General features: G+C 37.7%; 1 protein-coding gene across 1 annotated transcript in view; it reads right to left on the minus strand.

Moving 5' to 3' along the window:
* LOC126425157 (1,5-anhydro-D-fructose reductase-like) overlaps positions 1-14,954 on the minus strand; it is an 82,283-nt gene that overhangs the window by 47,466 nt on the left and 19,863 nt on the right. Inside the window, exons 3-4 of the mRNA XM_050088107.1 lie at positions 14,750-14,938; positions 5,087-5,346 (exon numbers count right to left, since the gene is read on the minus strand). Of these exons, the coding sequence (XP_049944064.1) occupies positions 5,087-5,346; positions 14,750-14,938 (449 nt within the window). The remainder of the gene's footprint in view (positions 1-5,086; positions 5,347-14,749; positions 14,939-14,954) is intronic.

The raw sequence follows: 14,954 nt of genomic DNA on the forward strand, positions 1-14,954 counted from the left end.
GAGAATGAGTTCATAATCAACCTCATGAACAAAGTTCCTGGATGTGAAGAAGCCGATGAAAATGAAGTTGAAGAGTAGTTAAAGAATGGTATTGAGCAAGGCATTATGCTCGATTCAGAAATTATTGCTGCTGTCACAATTAACAAAGAAATCCACAAAAATCATGAAGACATTGATGTTCAAGACTCTGCCATACAACACACTGAAATATCACATAGTGAGGGACTAAAAGCTGTCAAAACTGTCCTTCAGTATTTTGAACAACAAGATGCGTTGGTAATAGAGTTACTGTTCCTTCATCATCTTCAAGATGAAGCATCAAGATGCAGAGTGCACTGCGGAAAACAAAAGGACATCATACAGTCCTTTAAAAAATTTTAGCCAGTTTTTTAAAAGAAGCTAGTTGTTTTTCAGTAGAGGAAGCTTTATGCCTTCATAAAGAAATTTTCTGAAGTCTGTCTTATCAGGAAAATTACTGTATTCCTTAATTTTTATTAGTAAAGGCTCTATGCCTTCATAAAGTAAGTTTCCTTCATTTAAGAATAAATTTAAATATTTGTAGGTTACATTTATATACAATTTATGTATTAGGTATTTTTTAAAGTTTATTTGGGCTATTTAAGTTTGATTTATAGTATTATTTGTGAACTGTTATATTATCAAGCAACAAATAAAAGTATTTTATGACAGAAAAATCATAATTATTCTTTTTCAATACCTTTCTTGATAACTTGGCCTACAATGAACATTTCCTCTATCTCAAAAGCATCGCCAAAGCCTCAAAGTGACACATTGCGGCACGTCCAAAGATACCGAGGCTTCAGTAAGTGTCTGGCACCTACCAGATGGCCAAGTATTCCACCCTACAAGACAGGGTCCCAGTGGCATTTCTGTGGTGTTACGTTCTCAGCTTCACTAAGAGACTATGCTATGGTCACTATGGATGGACAAACAAGACTGAGACATGAGTGTTCTTGTGAGCTGTTCATGTTCATCTTTCGATTATGCCACTACTCGCAGCACAGAGTATTGCTCTCCTATGCCAAACAAATGATCAGGGTTCACAGGTGAGTATTTACATTGACGTTGGGTGACTGCTCACTTTCTCTCCTTTCATTTTCATGTTTTCATGATTATACTTGATTTTGGGCACTAGTATACTTTATTTAGCACATCATGTGTCCACAATGCCAGCAGGCAGCATTCAGTCTCACAGTACATATTTACAATGTTTTGCCTAATTAGGTGCTCTACAAATACTAAGAAAAAGTTGCAGATGTGGCTAGGAAGAGATGTCTAGCCTAGTACAGACTTGTTCACAGCTGCATCCCAACAATTCTGCCAGAGTACGCACAACTACTGGTTGAACACGAGAACCGACTCCAAACACAATACGAATGTCGTGGTTGAAAATGGTCTACACACTTCTGACTTCTGGTCAGATGAGTATCGGGTAATATCAACAGCAGCACAAAATGGTATAATAGCTGTAGGATTCGTTATGAATAGGAAGGTAGGGCAGAGGGTGTGTTACTGTGAACAGTTCAGTGACTGGGTTGTTCTAATCAGAATCGACAGCAGACCAACACCGACAACGATAGTTAATAATAATAATAATAATAATAGTTCAGGTATACATGCCGACGTTGCAAACTGAAGATGAACAGATAGAGAAAGTGTATGAGGATATTGAAAGGGTAATGCAGTATGTAAAGGGGGACGAAAATCTAATAGTCATGGGCGACTGGAATGCAGTTGTAGGGGAAGGAGTAGAAGAAAAGGTTACAGGAGAATATGGGCTTGGGACTAGGAATGAAAGAGGAGAAAGACTAATTGAGTTCTGTAACAAGTTTCAGCTAGTAATAGCGAATACCCTGTTCAAGAATCACAAGAGGAGGAGGTATACTTGGAAAAGGCCGGGAGATACGGGAAGATTTCAATTAGATTACATCACGGTCAGACAGAGATTCCGAAATCAGATACTGGATTGTAAGGTGTACCCAGGAGCAGATATAGACTCAGATCACAATATAGTAGTGATGAAGAGTAGGCTGAAGTTCAAGACATTAGTCAGGAAGAATCAATACCCAAAGAACTGGGATACGGAAGTACTAAGGAATGACGAGATACGTTTGAAGTTCTCTAATGATATACGTACAGCAATAAGGAATAGCGCAGTAGGCAGTACAGTTGAAGAGGAATGGACATCTCTAAAAAGGGCCATCACACAAGTTGGGAAGGAAAACATAGGTACAAAGAAGGTAGCTGCGAAGAAACCATGGGTAACAGAAGAAATTCTTCAGTTGATTGATGAAAGGAGGAAGTACAAACATGTTCCGGGTAAATCAGGAATACAGAAATACAAGTCACTGAGGAATGAAATAAATAGGAAGTGCAGGGAAGCTAAGACGAAATGGCTGCAGGAAAAATGTGAAGACATCGAAAAAGATATCATTGTCGGAAGGACAGACTCAGCATACAGGAAAGTCAAAACAACCTTTGGTGACATTAAAAGCAATGGTGGTAACATTAAGAGTGCAACAGGAATTCCAATGTTAAATGCAGAGGAGTGAGCAGATAGGTGGAAAGAATACATTGAAAGCCTCTATGAGGGTGAAGATTTGTCTGATGTGACAGAAGAAGAAACAGGAGTCGATTTAGAAGAGATAGGGGATCCAGTATTAGAATCGGAATTTAAAAGAGCTTTGGAGGACTTACGGTCAAATAAGGCAGAAGGGATAGATAACATTCCATCAGAATTTCTAAAATCATTGGGGGAAGTGGCAACAAAACGACTATTCACGTAGGTGTGTAGAATATATGAGTCTGGCGACATACCATCTGACTTTCGGAAAAGCATCATCCACACAATTCCGAAGACGGAAAGAGCTGACAAGTGCGAGAATTATCACACAATCAGCTTAACAACTCATGCGTCAAAGCTGCTTACAAGAATAATATACAGAAGAATGGAAAAGAAAATTGAGAATGCGCTAGGTGACGATCAGTTTGGCTTTAGGAGAAGTAAAGGGACGAGAGAGGCAATTCTGACGTTACGGCTAATTATGGAAGCAAGGCTAAAGAAAAACAAGACACTTTCATAGGATTTGTCGACCTGGAAAAAGTGTTCGACAATATAAAATGGTGCAAGCTGTTCGAGATTCTGAAAAAAGTAGGGGTAAGCTATAGGGAGAGACGGGTCATATACATATGTACAACAACAAAGAGGGAATAATAAGAGTGGACGGTCGAGAACGAAGTGTTCGTATTAAGAAGGGTGTAAGACAAGGCTGTAGCCTTTTGCCCCTACTCTTCAATCTGTACATCGAGGAAGCAATTATGGAAATAAAAGAAAGGTTCAGGAGTGGAATTAAAATACAAGGTGAAAGGATATCAATGATACGATTCGCTGATGACATTGCTATCCTGAGTGAAAGTGAAGAAGAATTAAATGATCTGCTGAACGGAATGAACAGTCTAATGAGTACACAGTATGGTTGGAGAGTAAACCAGAGAAAGACGAAGGTAATGAGAAGTAGTAGAAATGAGAACAGCGAGAAACTTAACATCAGGATTGATGGTCACGAAGTCAATGAAGTTAAGGAATTCTGCTACCTAGGCAGTAAAATAACCAATGACAGACAGAGCAAGGAGGACATCAAAAGCAGACTCACTATGGCAAAAAAGGCATTTCTGGCCAAGAGAAGTCTACTAATATCAAATACCGGCCTTAATTTGAGGAAGAAATTTCTGAGGATGTACGTCTGGAGTACAGCATTGTATGGTAGTGAAACATGGACTGTGGGAAAACCGGAACAGAAGAGAATCGAAGCATTTGAGATGTGGTGCTATAGACGAATGTTGAAAATTAGGTGGACTGATAAGGTAAGGAATGAGGAGGTTCTACACAGAATCCGAGAGGAAAGGAATATGTGGAAAACACTGATAAGGAGAAGGGACAGGATGATAGGACATCTGCTAAGACATGAGGGAATGACTTCCATGGTAATAGATGGAGCTGTAGAGGGCAAAAACTGTAGAGGAGGACAGAGATTGGAATACGTCAAGCAAATAATTGTGGACGTAGGTTGCAAGTGCTACTCTGAGATGAAGAGGTTAGCACAGGAAAGGAATTCGTGGCAGGCCGCATCAAACCAGTCAGTAGACTGATGACCAAAAAACTTCAGCACATTACATGGCACAATTTACTGTACAACCATACACACTAAAGGAGGTTTTCCATGTGCTGTCCACAAATTACTTCATTCACAGAGTTTCTCTTTTCTGTATCACACACAAATTTGTGTTTTTCTTTTCAGTTTGATACATAAAAAGTTTGATCACATTTACCAATTTTGGCCACTTCCATGGCAAATTTCCTGAAATATACCAATTTACTAGTGAGTCTTCTTGACACTTAACATAGAACTTCTGCAGTAAAAAAGTGTCTAATGCTTAACACATCAAGATAAAATAAGTTGATAATTTTTGCATGTGTGTCCCAGATCTTCCAATGGAAAGTGAAATAATTTGTAAATTATAGAGTTTAAAAAGTGACATTATTAAACTACAGATACATAACAAAAATGTTATATTTTTATTATTTCTACTCAGTTTAATACACAGCACATTTGTATTTATGCTAGAAAGATACAATAGGTGAATTCCTTTCTGCTTTCACTACAAGCTTTTAAAAATCTCAGGAATTAGCTTAAATGGAAATTGTTTCTTCTTTTAATATTCAGTACTGGAAAAAGATTAAGAAACTTATATGCGTTAGAGAAGATTGTCTACGTAAAAGTTATTTTAAAAGAGAAAAGAACCCTTTTACACAATCACTAGACTTAGCTTAAAATCTTACCGAGAGCCCAAGGACAGGAACCTGATGCCTGAGGGACATGAGAGAGGACAGGAGAGCACCAAAATAATTTGTCACTTCGATGGGAAAATGTTCTCCAGATGGTTCTTTTTCTGCTCTTGTTACATACCCACAAATGACCACTGGCTTGTCAAAAACTGTTACGGCACTATGAAGTGCTTGTGTGATACTGTTGTACAAAATGTAAGACAACAAAGTGTTACATACTTGCTAGCATTCACAGTGTTCGCCGTGAGACCAGGAGGCCGCGCGCCTGGTGACCCCAGCGGGATGTAGGCACAGATGGTGACGTCAAGTGCCCGGCAGAAGGCACGCAGTTGGCTCTGCTGGAAGTAGACGTGAAGCTCTACCTGCAGGTTGGCGGGTTTGATGCGTGCCGACTGCCAGATGCGCTTCACCTGCCTCGAGTTGAAGTTGGACAGCCCGATAGACTGAGTGCGGCCTGCGTCCACCTGTGCCTCCATCGCCTGAGAACAATAAAGTGACACTGAATGTAAAGAAAATAAATGGGGAATTTCAGTTTTGAGAGTGAAAATGACCCAGTAAATTAAATGTAGATGGCACTTCTGCAGACAGTGTAACAAATGCAAATTTATAGGAATGAATATTGATTCTCAGCTGAATTGGTGTGGACACACAGACTTATTTGCAAACAGAATGTCAGCCACATGTTATGCCCACAGAGTCCTGTCATCAGTGTGTAAAAGCCAGTTTCTTTTATTTACATACTAATTATACATACAGTCAGCTCTTAACTATGGATTTCTTTACTGAGGAACAAACGCACAAAACATGAACACAGTTTTCAAACTACTGGTACATAAAAGAACAACAAGAATATTAACCAAAATTATTAGTTGAGCTCATCATAAAGATCTGTTCAAAACATTGATGATTTTAGCTATACCATGTGCCGACATTTATTAATCATTTGTACACATCTACATAAATCCTTATAAATAGTGTACAAACAACTCTGCCCATGACCATGGAAAAATATCTACATGAACTAATATTTCCCAAGAGAGAATAAAATAAAATTTGAAACAACATTTTCTACCAAGGAATGAAACTGTACAATAAATTGCCCTAGGAGATTCAAGAGATTAGTGAAACTTATTAACAGGCAGTTAAAAGTACCTTTTAAGGAATACATCCTATACAGTGAACATTTACTTGGCTAACACAGTGTAGGGGTTTGGCAAAATATTAATGGAAGTATGTAATAATAGTGACAATAAAATGTCTGTCGTGTCTCATAACATCTTGACACTATGTTTCTTCCTTCTTTTCTCTTTTTCTCCTGGAAACCCTTTTCTCCCAAAGTTATGCAGTGTACAATACTAACACCTTACCCTCTTTCTGAACTCAGCATTTTACTCATTAAAGAGGGATGCTGACAGTTTTTCAGGCCAGTAAATGGGACTTTACAGTACATAAAATGCAAACCGAACACTGCCGTTATGTTCCTGATGTCAGATGATAGAGCATGCAGTCTCACACTGTGAAAAAAATCTGTCTTCAATGTGTGATGCATGTGCAATGACTGGAAGAGAGAAATGAATGAATAGTGCAGCACTAGCCTTTTACATTATTACATAATTTCTTTACAAAAGTTCACAGAGGTGACAAATGGCACTGGGTAGTGATACGCACATACACTGATGGTAGTATTATTGCATACACGAGGTATGAAAGAGCAGTGCATTGGCAGAGCTGTTACTAGTACTCAGGGTGGTTCATGAGAAAAACTTTCTGAGTTGATCTATGGCAGCACAATGGGAATTAACAGACTTTGAACACAGAATGGTAGTTGGAGCTAGAAGCATGGGACATTCCACTTCAGAAATTGTTAGGGAATTCGATGTTCTGAGATCCCCAATGTCAAGAGTGTGCCAAGGATACCAACAATGAGGCATTACCTCTCACCACGGGCAACACAGTGTCCGATGTCCTTGACTTAGCGACCAGGAGCTGTCAGTGCTAACAGACAAACAACACTGTGTGAAATAACCACAGAAATGTGGGATGTACAATGAATATATCCGTTAGGGCAGTGTGGTAAAATTTGGCGTTAATGGGCTACGGCAGCAGACGAATGATGCAAGTGCACAACATCGCCTGCAGTGCCTCTCCTGTGCTCGTGACCATATTGATTGGGCCCTAGACGACTGGAAAATTGTGGCCTGGTCAGATGAATCCCAGTTTCAGTTGGTACCAGCTGATGACAGGGTTTAAGTGTGGTGCAGACCCAATGAAACCGGGGACCCAGCTTGCCAACAAGGCATTGTGCAAGATGGTGGTGGCTCCATGATGTTGGTAGCTGTGCTTACACGGAATGGACTGGCTCCTCTGGTCCAACTAAACTGATCATTGACTGGACATGATTATATTTGGCTACTTGTAGACCTTCCAGTTCTCAGGTTTTCAAATATCATCTGGTGCAGTCCTCATCAACCAGTCTTTCCTTCTCATCCCATCCAGTATGTCTCCCCTGACCCAGGGTTCTGGATGGCTTTTCCAAACTGTACTCCTTTTCCTAAACCTCTCTAGTCTTATTCCTTCAGTCCTGCTCCTTCCCCTTCAACTCTTATGCTGGAAGAAGGAGCCATTGGCTCCTAAATCGTGCAAAAGTCAACCCTTTTTGTGCATGCCTGCATATGTGTGTGTGTGTGTGTGTGTGTGTGTGTGTGTGTGTGTGTGTGTGTGTGTGTGTGTGTGTGCTCTGCTGCTGGTGCTTGGTGAGTAGATTTTTTATTTTTTTATCTAGCCATTTACATTATATTGTCAAATATGGATTATTTTCATTGTTTTAATGTTAAGATAAGATGAATATACTGAATTATGATTACAGAAATTTACTTATATGATGAAATATGATTATTGTCTAGGGGTTTTTGATATGTTCAGGTCATATTTTAAAAACTAAAGTATGAAACACAAACGTGCAGCACCTGTAACTTATGTTATCCAAAATTTTTGAGGTCATTTTCACATCAATTAATACAACATTTTGTTTCAACTTGAGTAACTATATGCACATTTTCTCAACAACTTCACTAGAAATACGCTCATAACTTTATCTAATTGTGGCCAAGTAACAACAGCTGCTGTAACTAATTTTCTTGGCCTTGCACCACTATATCAAAACAAAAAAATTCATTATATTAAAAATGTTAGTAGAATTCATACTCTTCAGAGATATAATGGGAAATTATATGATCACAAAATATTTATTTGGGCAGTAGGTTTTACAATAAAGAAGTAAACAGTTGACATTATTTGTTTCCTAACACAACTTCTCTTCTATACAAAATTTCATAAAGAATTAAATAATAACAATTTTTTTGAATTAGACAAATTTCTATTAAATTATGCAATTATTTTATTACTAACATTTCTGCATGTTTCAACTCTAAAATTAAATGTTTTGATACAACTTATTACTTTTTAAATTATGTTATACATTACTAACTATAAGTCAGTTTACCATTTCAATAGTTAGTCTTGATATTTTACACTGTAATTTCTAAACAATAATTTCAAACAAAAACTGTATTACAATATTGAACTACTATTCTTTTGAATTTGAAAATTTTGTTTCAGCAAAATGCAGATGCATAAATATGTTATTTCAATTCATTCAAATCTATACCTGAATAAACTGAGATAATGGATTCAGATATACATCTAATTAACTATGAAGAAAGTGATGGGGTAGAATGGAGACAGATAACAGAAAAATTTAAAAAGACAATAAATTAATCCAAAAGACAAACTTTCAACAATCTCACTGAAAACAGAAAAACTACAGAATGTCAGTGGCAATGTTCATAAATTCATTGGAAAACTTGAGAAGTTCTGTATTACATACAGATTATATACAGATCAAAATAAAGCAAAAGCAAATTATATTCTCAATTTAAAGATGTACCTAAATAGTTCAAAAAGAAAGAGAAAATCATGAAGCTTCTATACAGGAAAGCACATTGAGATATATCTAATAAATTATTAAGTGATGATTTTACTTTAGAGAACAGCTTGCAGAAGTGGTTTCAAGTTTAAAAGATAGGAAGAAAGGTGGATCAGACAACATCATGCCTGAGTTCTCAGAACATCTTGGACCAGTTGCAGTGGAAACATTATGAAATTAATTAACCAAACATGGAAATCACATATACATGCCTTATTGAAAGAGAGTATCATTATACTAAATTAAAATCAGGGAAACCAGCAGATAATTTGGACAATTACAGGCCCATATTTCCCTGCCTCGTGATGACTGGGTGTTGTGTGCTGTCCTTAGATGAGTTAGGTTTAAGCAGTTCTAAGTTCTAGGGGACTGATGACCATAGATGTTAAGTCCCATAGTGCGCAGAGCCATTTGAACCATTTGAACAGGCCCATATCTTTAACAATCAAAATAGCAGGAAACTATGGACAAGATTGTAAATTCTTGATTGAAGCGGAGAACTTCTTTCTATGAACTAACAAAGATTTAGAAAATTCCATTCAACCACTGATCAAATTTTAAACTTCTCATGAGAAATAAAAGATGCCTTGATTAACAAGAAATCTTCCCTGGTATTACTTGTTGATTTTAATGGAACCAATGTTAATACATGGAGGGCAACATTTTTAGAGAAACTGAAAGATGTAAACATTTGTGGGAAAATATTGCACTGGATATGTGACTTCACACAAGGAATGTTATACCAAACTAAGATAAACAATGCATTAACTAAATATGTATAACAAATCCAAGAAGGGAGTTCCTCAAAGTGCAGTGACCAGTGAAAATTATTCAATACTTTCATCAATGATCTCTCCTGATACATATTTACAACAGAAGAAGTAAAAATTACATTTATGCAGAAGACCTTTTTATTTGTATTTCATTACCAAATGACAAAAGGAAACAATTATCAAACAAAATGGACCTGAAAATGTATTCACAGCTGCGAATATAGGTGACACCCAACTGTAGAACGGAATGATGACATAAAAAATTTGTGCCAGACTGGGACACAAACATAGATTTCCTGCTTGTTGCTACTGGTCACCTTAACTATTTCAGGTGGTATCAGCAGATAAAACTGCAATGAAATATCATAAAATGAACCAAGTAACAAATTGCACCAAGGATTGGTCACATGAAAACCTTATGGAAATAAATATGTACTTGGAAAACCTCCTAGAAAATACTTTCTTTGTGTCACTCTCACCCAAAATTAACTCTAAAAATTGAAGGGCAGTATATACAGCAGAATGAACACCTAAATGGTTCAAATGGCTCTGAGCACTATGGAACTTAACATCTTAGGTCATCAGTCCCCTAGAACTTAGAACTACTTAAACCTAACTAAACTAAGGACATCATACACATCCATGCCCGAGGCAGGATTTGAACCTGTGACCGTAGCAGTCCCGCGGTTCCGGACTGAACACCCTAAATACTTGCCATGTGTAGGGATCAAAAATTAAACTGGCAGCCCCACATAAGTAAAACTGCTGAGAAAGCAAAAAAGCTGAGTCAGTGTACTGCAGACATTAGCCAGTAGTAAATGGGGATGTTCAAGAACACTGCTCAACAACACTTACACAACCTCCATAAGACCAATTCTAACACACAGTAGTGAAGCAATTGTTATGGCTACCACCAGAAATATCAGCACGTTAGAGATAGCCCAGAACCAAGCATTAAGAATTATAACTTGTGGAGAAAAATCATTACCTTTAGTATTCAAGAGAATTATAACTGGATTAGAACCTATTGAAAAAATATTCAAATGTTAAACATGAAAAACTAATTAATCTAGCTAATCATATTAAACCAACAAAAATAATCAAATTTTGGAAACATAATATAATTGGATAGATAAATCTACTCACCAATGCCAGCAGCAGCTGGAGTCAGTGGCTCCTTCTCCTGGCAGAAGGATTGAAGGGGAGGAAGAGAGGTGAGGGGTCAGTGGAAAAGACTGGTTAGGTTTAGAAAATGGGGAAAGTTACAGAAAAGTCACCCATAATGTGCCAGACAGGACAAGAAGGAAAGAAAGATGGTTGTGGATTGCACTGGATGAAATCTGAAAACATAAGAGCTTAAGGTGGAAGATAGGGTAAAATGCAAAATGAAGATTACTGACAAAAACATCAAACAAGAGTTAGTAAGAGTGGGAAGATAGATGCATTATATGTGGTAAATATGTGAGAAGGGAAGGGAGGGAGGGGGATAGAAAGATCAAACAACATACAATTATTGTTGTTGTGGTCTTCAGCCTGAAGACTTGTTTGAGGCAGCTCTCCATGTCCTGTGCAAGCCTCATTACCTAAGAGTGACAACTGCAACCTAAATCCTTCTGAATCTGCTTACTGTATTTATCTCTTGGCTGTCCTCTACAATTTTACCCTCACACTTACCTCCAGTACTAAATTAGTGATCTCTTGATGTCTCTGAATGTGTCTTATCAATCAATCCCTTCTTTTGGTTAAGTTGTGACACAAATTTATTTTCTCCCCAATGCTGTTCAGTACCTCTTCATTAGTTACATGATCTACCCACCCAATCTTTGGCATTCTTCTGTAGCAGCACATTTCAACTCTTCTTGTCTAAAGTGCTTATAGTCCATGTTTCACTTCCTAACATGGCTACCACTCCAGACAAATACCTTCAGAAAAGACTTCCTAATACTTAAATCTATATTGGATGTTAACAAATTCCTCTTCTGAAACATGTTTCTTGCCGTTGCCAGCCCATATTTTATATCCTCCCGGCTTCAGCCATCATCTTATTTTATTGCCCAAATAGAAAAGATCACCTACTACTTTCAGTTGTCTCATTTCCTAACCTAACTGCCTCAACATCACCTGATTTAATTCAGCTATGTTCCATTACCCTTGTTTTGCTTTTGTGATGTTCATCCTATATCCTTCTTTCAAGACAATGTACACTCTGTTCAATTGCTCTTCCAAGTCCTTTGCTATGACGGAAATACAATATCATCAGTAAACCACAAAAGTTTTTATTCCTTCTTCCTAGACTTTAACTCCTACTCCAAAGTTTCCTTTGCTTTCGTTTGGTGCTTGCTTAGTGCACAGACAGAATAACATTGGGGTAGATAACAGTCCTGTCTCACTACCTTCTCAGTCACTGCTTCCTTTTTATGTCCCTTGACTCTTCCATTCCCCCATTACAATTAAATTTTCATCTCCCTTGTTGTTGTTGTTGTTGTTGTTGTTGCTCCTGCTGCTGTGGTCTTCAGTCCAAAGACTGGTTTGATGTAGCACCCCATGCTACTCTATCTTGTGCAAGCCTCTTCATTTCTGAATAACCACTGCAACCTATATCTTTCTGAATCTGCTTACAGTTGTCATCTCTTGGTCTCCCTCTATGATTTTTATAACCCACACATTCCTCCAATACCAAATTGGTGATTCCTAGATGTCTCAGAATGTATCCTATCAACTGATCCTTTCTTTTGGTCAAGTTTTTCTGCAAAGTCCTTGTCTCCGAAATTCTATTCAGTACCTTCTCAATTGTTACATGACTGACCCATTTAACCTTCAGCACCCTTCTGTAGCACCACATTTCAAAAGCTTCTAGTCTCTTATTATCTAAAGTGTGTATCATCCAAGTTTCACTTCCATACATGGCTACACTCCAGACAAACATCTTCAGAAAAGACCTCATAACACTTAAATCTCTTTTCAATGGTAACAGATTTCTCTTCTTCAGAAATGCTTTTCTTGCCATTGCCAGTTTATGTTTTATATCCTCTCTACTTTGGAAAGCATCAGTTATTTTGCTGCCAAAACAGCAAAACTCATCTACTCCTCTGTAAGTCTCATTTTCTAATCTAATTCCCTTAGCATTTAATTCAGTGATATTCCATTATCCTTTTCATGCTTCTGTTGATGTTCATCTTATCCTCCTTTCAAGACACTGTGCATTTCACTCAACTACTCTTCCAAGTCCTTTGCTATCTCAGACAGAATTACAATGTCATTGGCAAACCTCGAAGTTTTTATTTCTTCTCCCTGGACTTTACTTCCTACTCCAATTTTTTTTTGTTTCCTGTACTGCTTGTTCAATGAACATATTTAATAACATCAGAGATAGGCGAGAACCCTGTCTCATTCCCTGCATGACCACTGCTTCCCTTTAATGCCCCTCAACTCCTATAATTGCCACCTGGTTTTTGTACAAATTGTAAGTAGCCTTTCTGTCCCTCTATTTGACCACTGCTACCTTCAGAATTTCTAAGAGATTATTCCACTCAACATTGTCAAAAGCTTTCTCTCTAAGTCCACAAATGCTATAAATGTAAGTTTGCCTTCACTTAAGCTATCTTACAAGGTAAGTTGTAGGATCAGAATTGCTTTGTGTGTTCCTACATTTCTCCAAAATTCAAGCTGATCTTCCCCGGGAACTGCTTCTACCAGTTTTTCCATTCGGCTGTAAAGAATTAGTGCTAGTATTTTGCAACTGTGACTTATTAAACTGATTGTTTGGTAATTTTCACATCTGTCAGAAACTGCTTTCTTCTTGAAGTCTGAGGATATTTTGCCAGTCTCATACATCTTGTGTACCAGATAGCTTACTCTCCCAAGGCTATTAGTAATTCAGACAGAACATCCCCTATTCCTGGGGCTTATTTTGACTTACATCTTTCAGTGCTCTGTCAAATTCTTCTCACAGTATCAAATCGTCCATCTCGTCTTCATCTACGTCCACTTCCCTTTCTATAATATTGCTTTCAAGTTCATATCCTTTGTATAGATCCTCCACACACTCCTTCCACCTTTCAACTTTCCCTTCTTTCTTTAGACTGGTTTACCATCTGAGCTCTTGATATTCATACAACTGCTTCTCTTTTTCCATAATGCCTCTTAAATTTTCCTGTAGGCAGTCTCTATTTTTCCCCTAGTGAAATTTGCTTCTAAATCCTTACATTTATCCTCTGGCCATTCCTATTTAGGCATTTTGCACTTCCTGTCAGCCTCATTTATTAGACATTTCTATTGCCTTTCACTTGCACCATTTGCTGCATTTTTGAATTTTCTTCTTTCATCAGTTAAATTCAACATCTCTTGGATTGTCCATGGATTCCTACCTGTCCTTATCTTTTTATCTATTTGATCCTGCGCTACCTTCACTGTTTCATCTCTTCCATTCACATATGGAGTGCAACAACAACAACTGCTTAAACAACTCTGTGTGTGCTGTCACTAGTGTAATGTTGTCTTCATTATCCCTATGGGTGCGATATGTAGGGGTTATTAATATACTGCTAGATTCCTCACTTAAAATTGGTTCTAGAAACACTCTAACTAGGCTTTCACAGGATAGTTTGCATCTATCTTCAATTATCTGCCACTTCAGTGCTTTTAGCATCTCTGTGACACAATGGAAGTTATATGGCAACATAATACTCCACATAATGTATTGAGAAGTGCACTAAAAGTGTGTATTGCAGACTCTGCAAGACTAAACCTAACGCTGTTACATTACTATACGACAGGGAGCGTGCAAATCATGAGCAGCTGCAGTAGCCACAAAAACAGGACACCATGTCTGTTATTCTTTAGGATTCCTAAGAACCCTAAGCAGTATGAAACATCACAGTACAGGCCTATTTAAGTACGATTCTCTTTTAACCTACAGATATTTTAAGCAACTCTCAAGCAACGTGTGATGCCTATTTCAGGAGCTAAATTTCCACCCATAAGACTATTCAACATCCATAGTTTTGCAATTATATGAGTGAGTATTTTAAAATCACATCATTGTAATTAAAATAAATCAAATGTTCCTGTAAATCGTCTTTCTACAGATTATCTACGAAAAAGTTTGACACCTTATATACAAACCTTCCACAGGCTGACATGGTCTGTGTTCATATCTGGCACCATTTTTTTCCCATTATCCTTTGGATCCACATCATAGAAACCGACCGGGTTATGTACAAGGTACAAATCGACATAGTCTAGCTGCAGGTCATGCAGTGACTGCTTGAGGTGCTTCTCCACACATTCTGCACGATTTCCTGTCAATGGCAGCTGAAATAGAGGAAAA

Source organism: Schistocerca serialis, chromosome 10 (genome assembly GCF_023864345.2).
Source record: "Schistocerca serialis cubense isolate TAMUIC-IGC-003099 chromosome 10, iqSchSeri2.2, whole genome shotgun sequence".
Lineage (NCBI taxonomy): Eukaryota > Metazoa > Arthropoda > Insecta > Orthoptera > Acrididae > Schistocerca > Schistocerca serialis.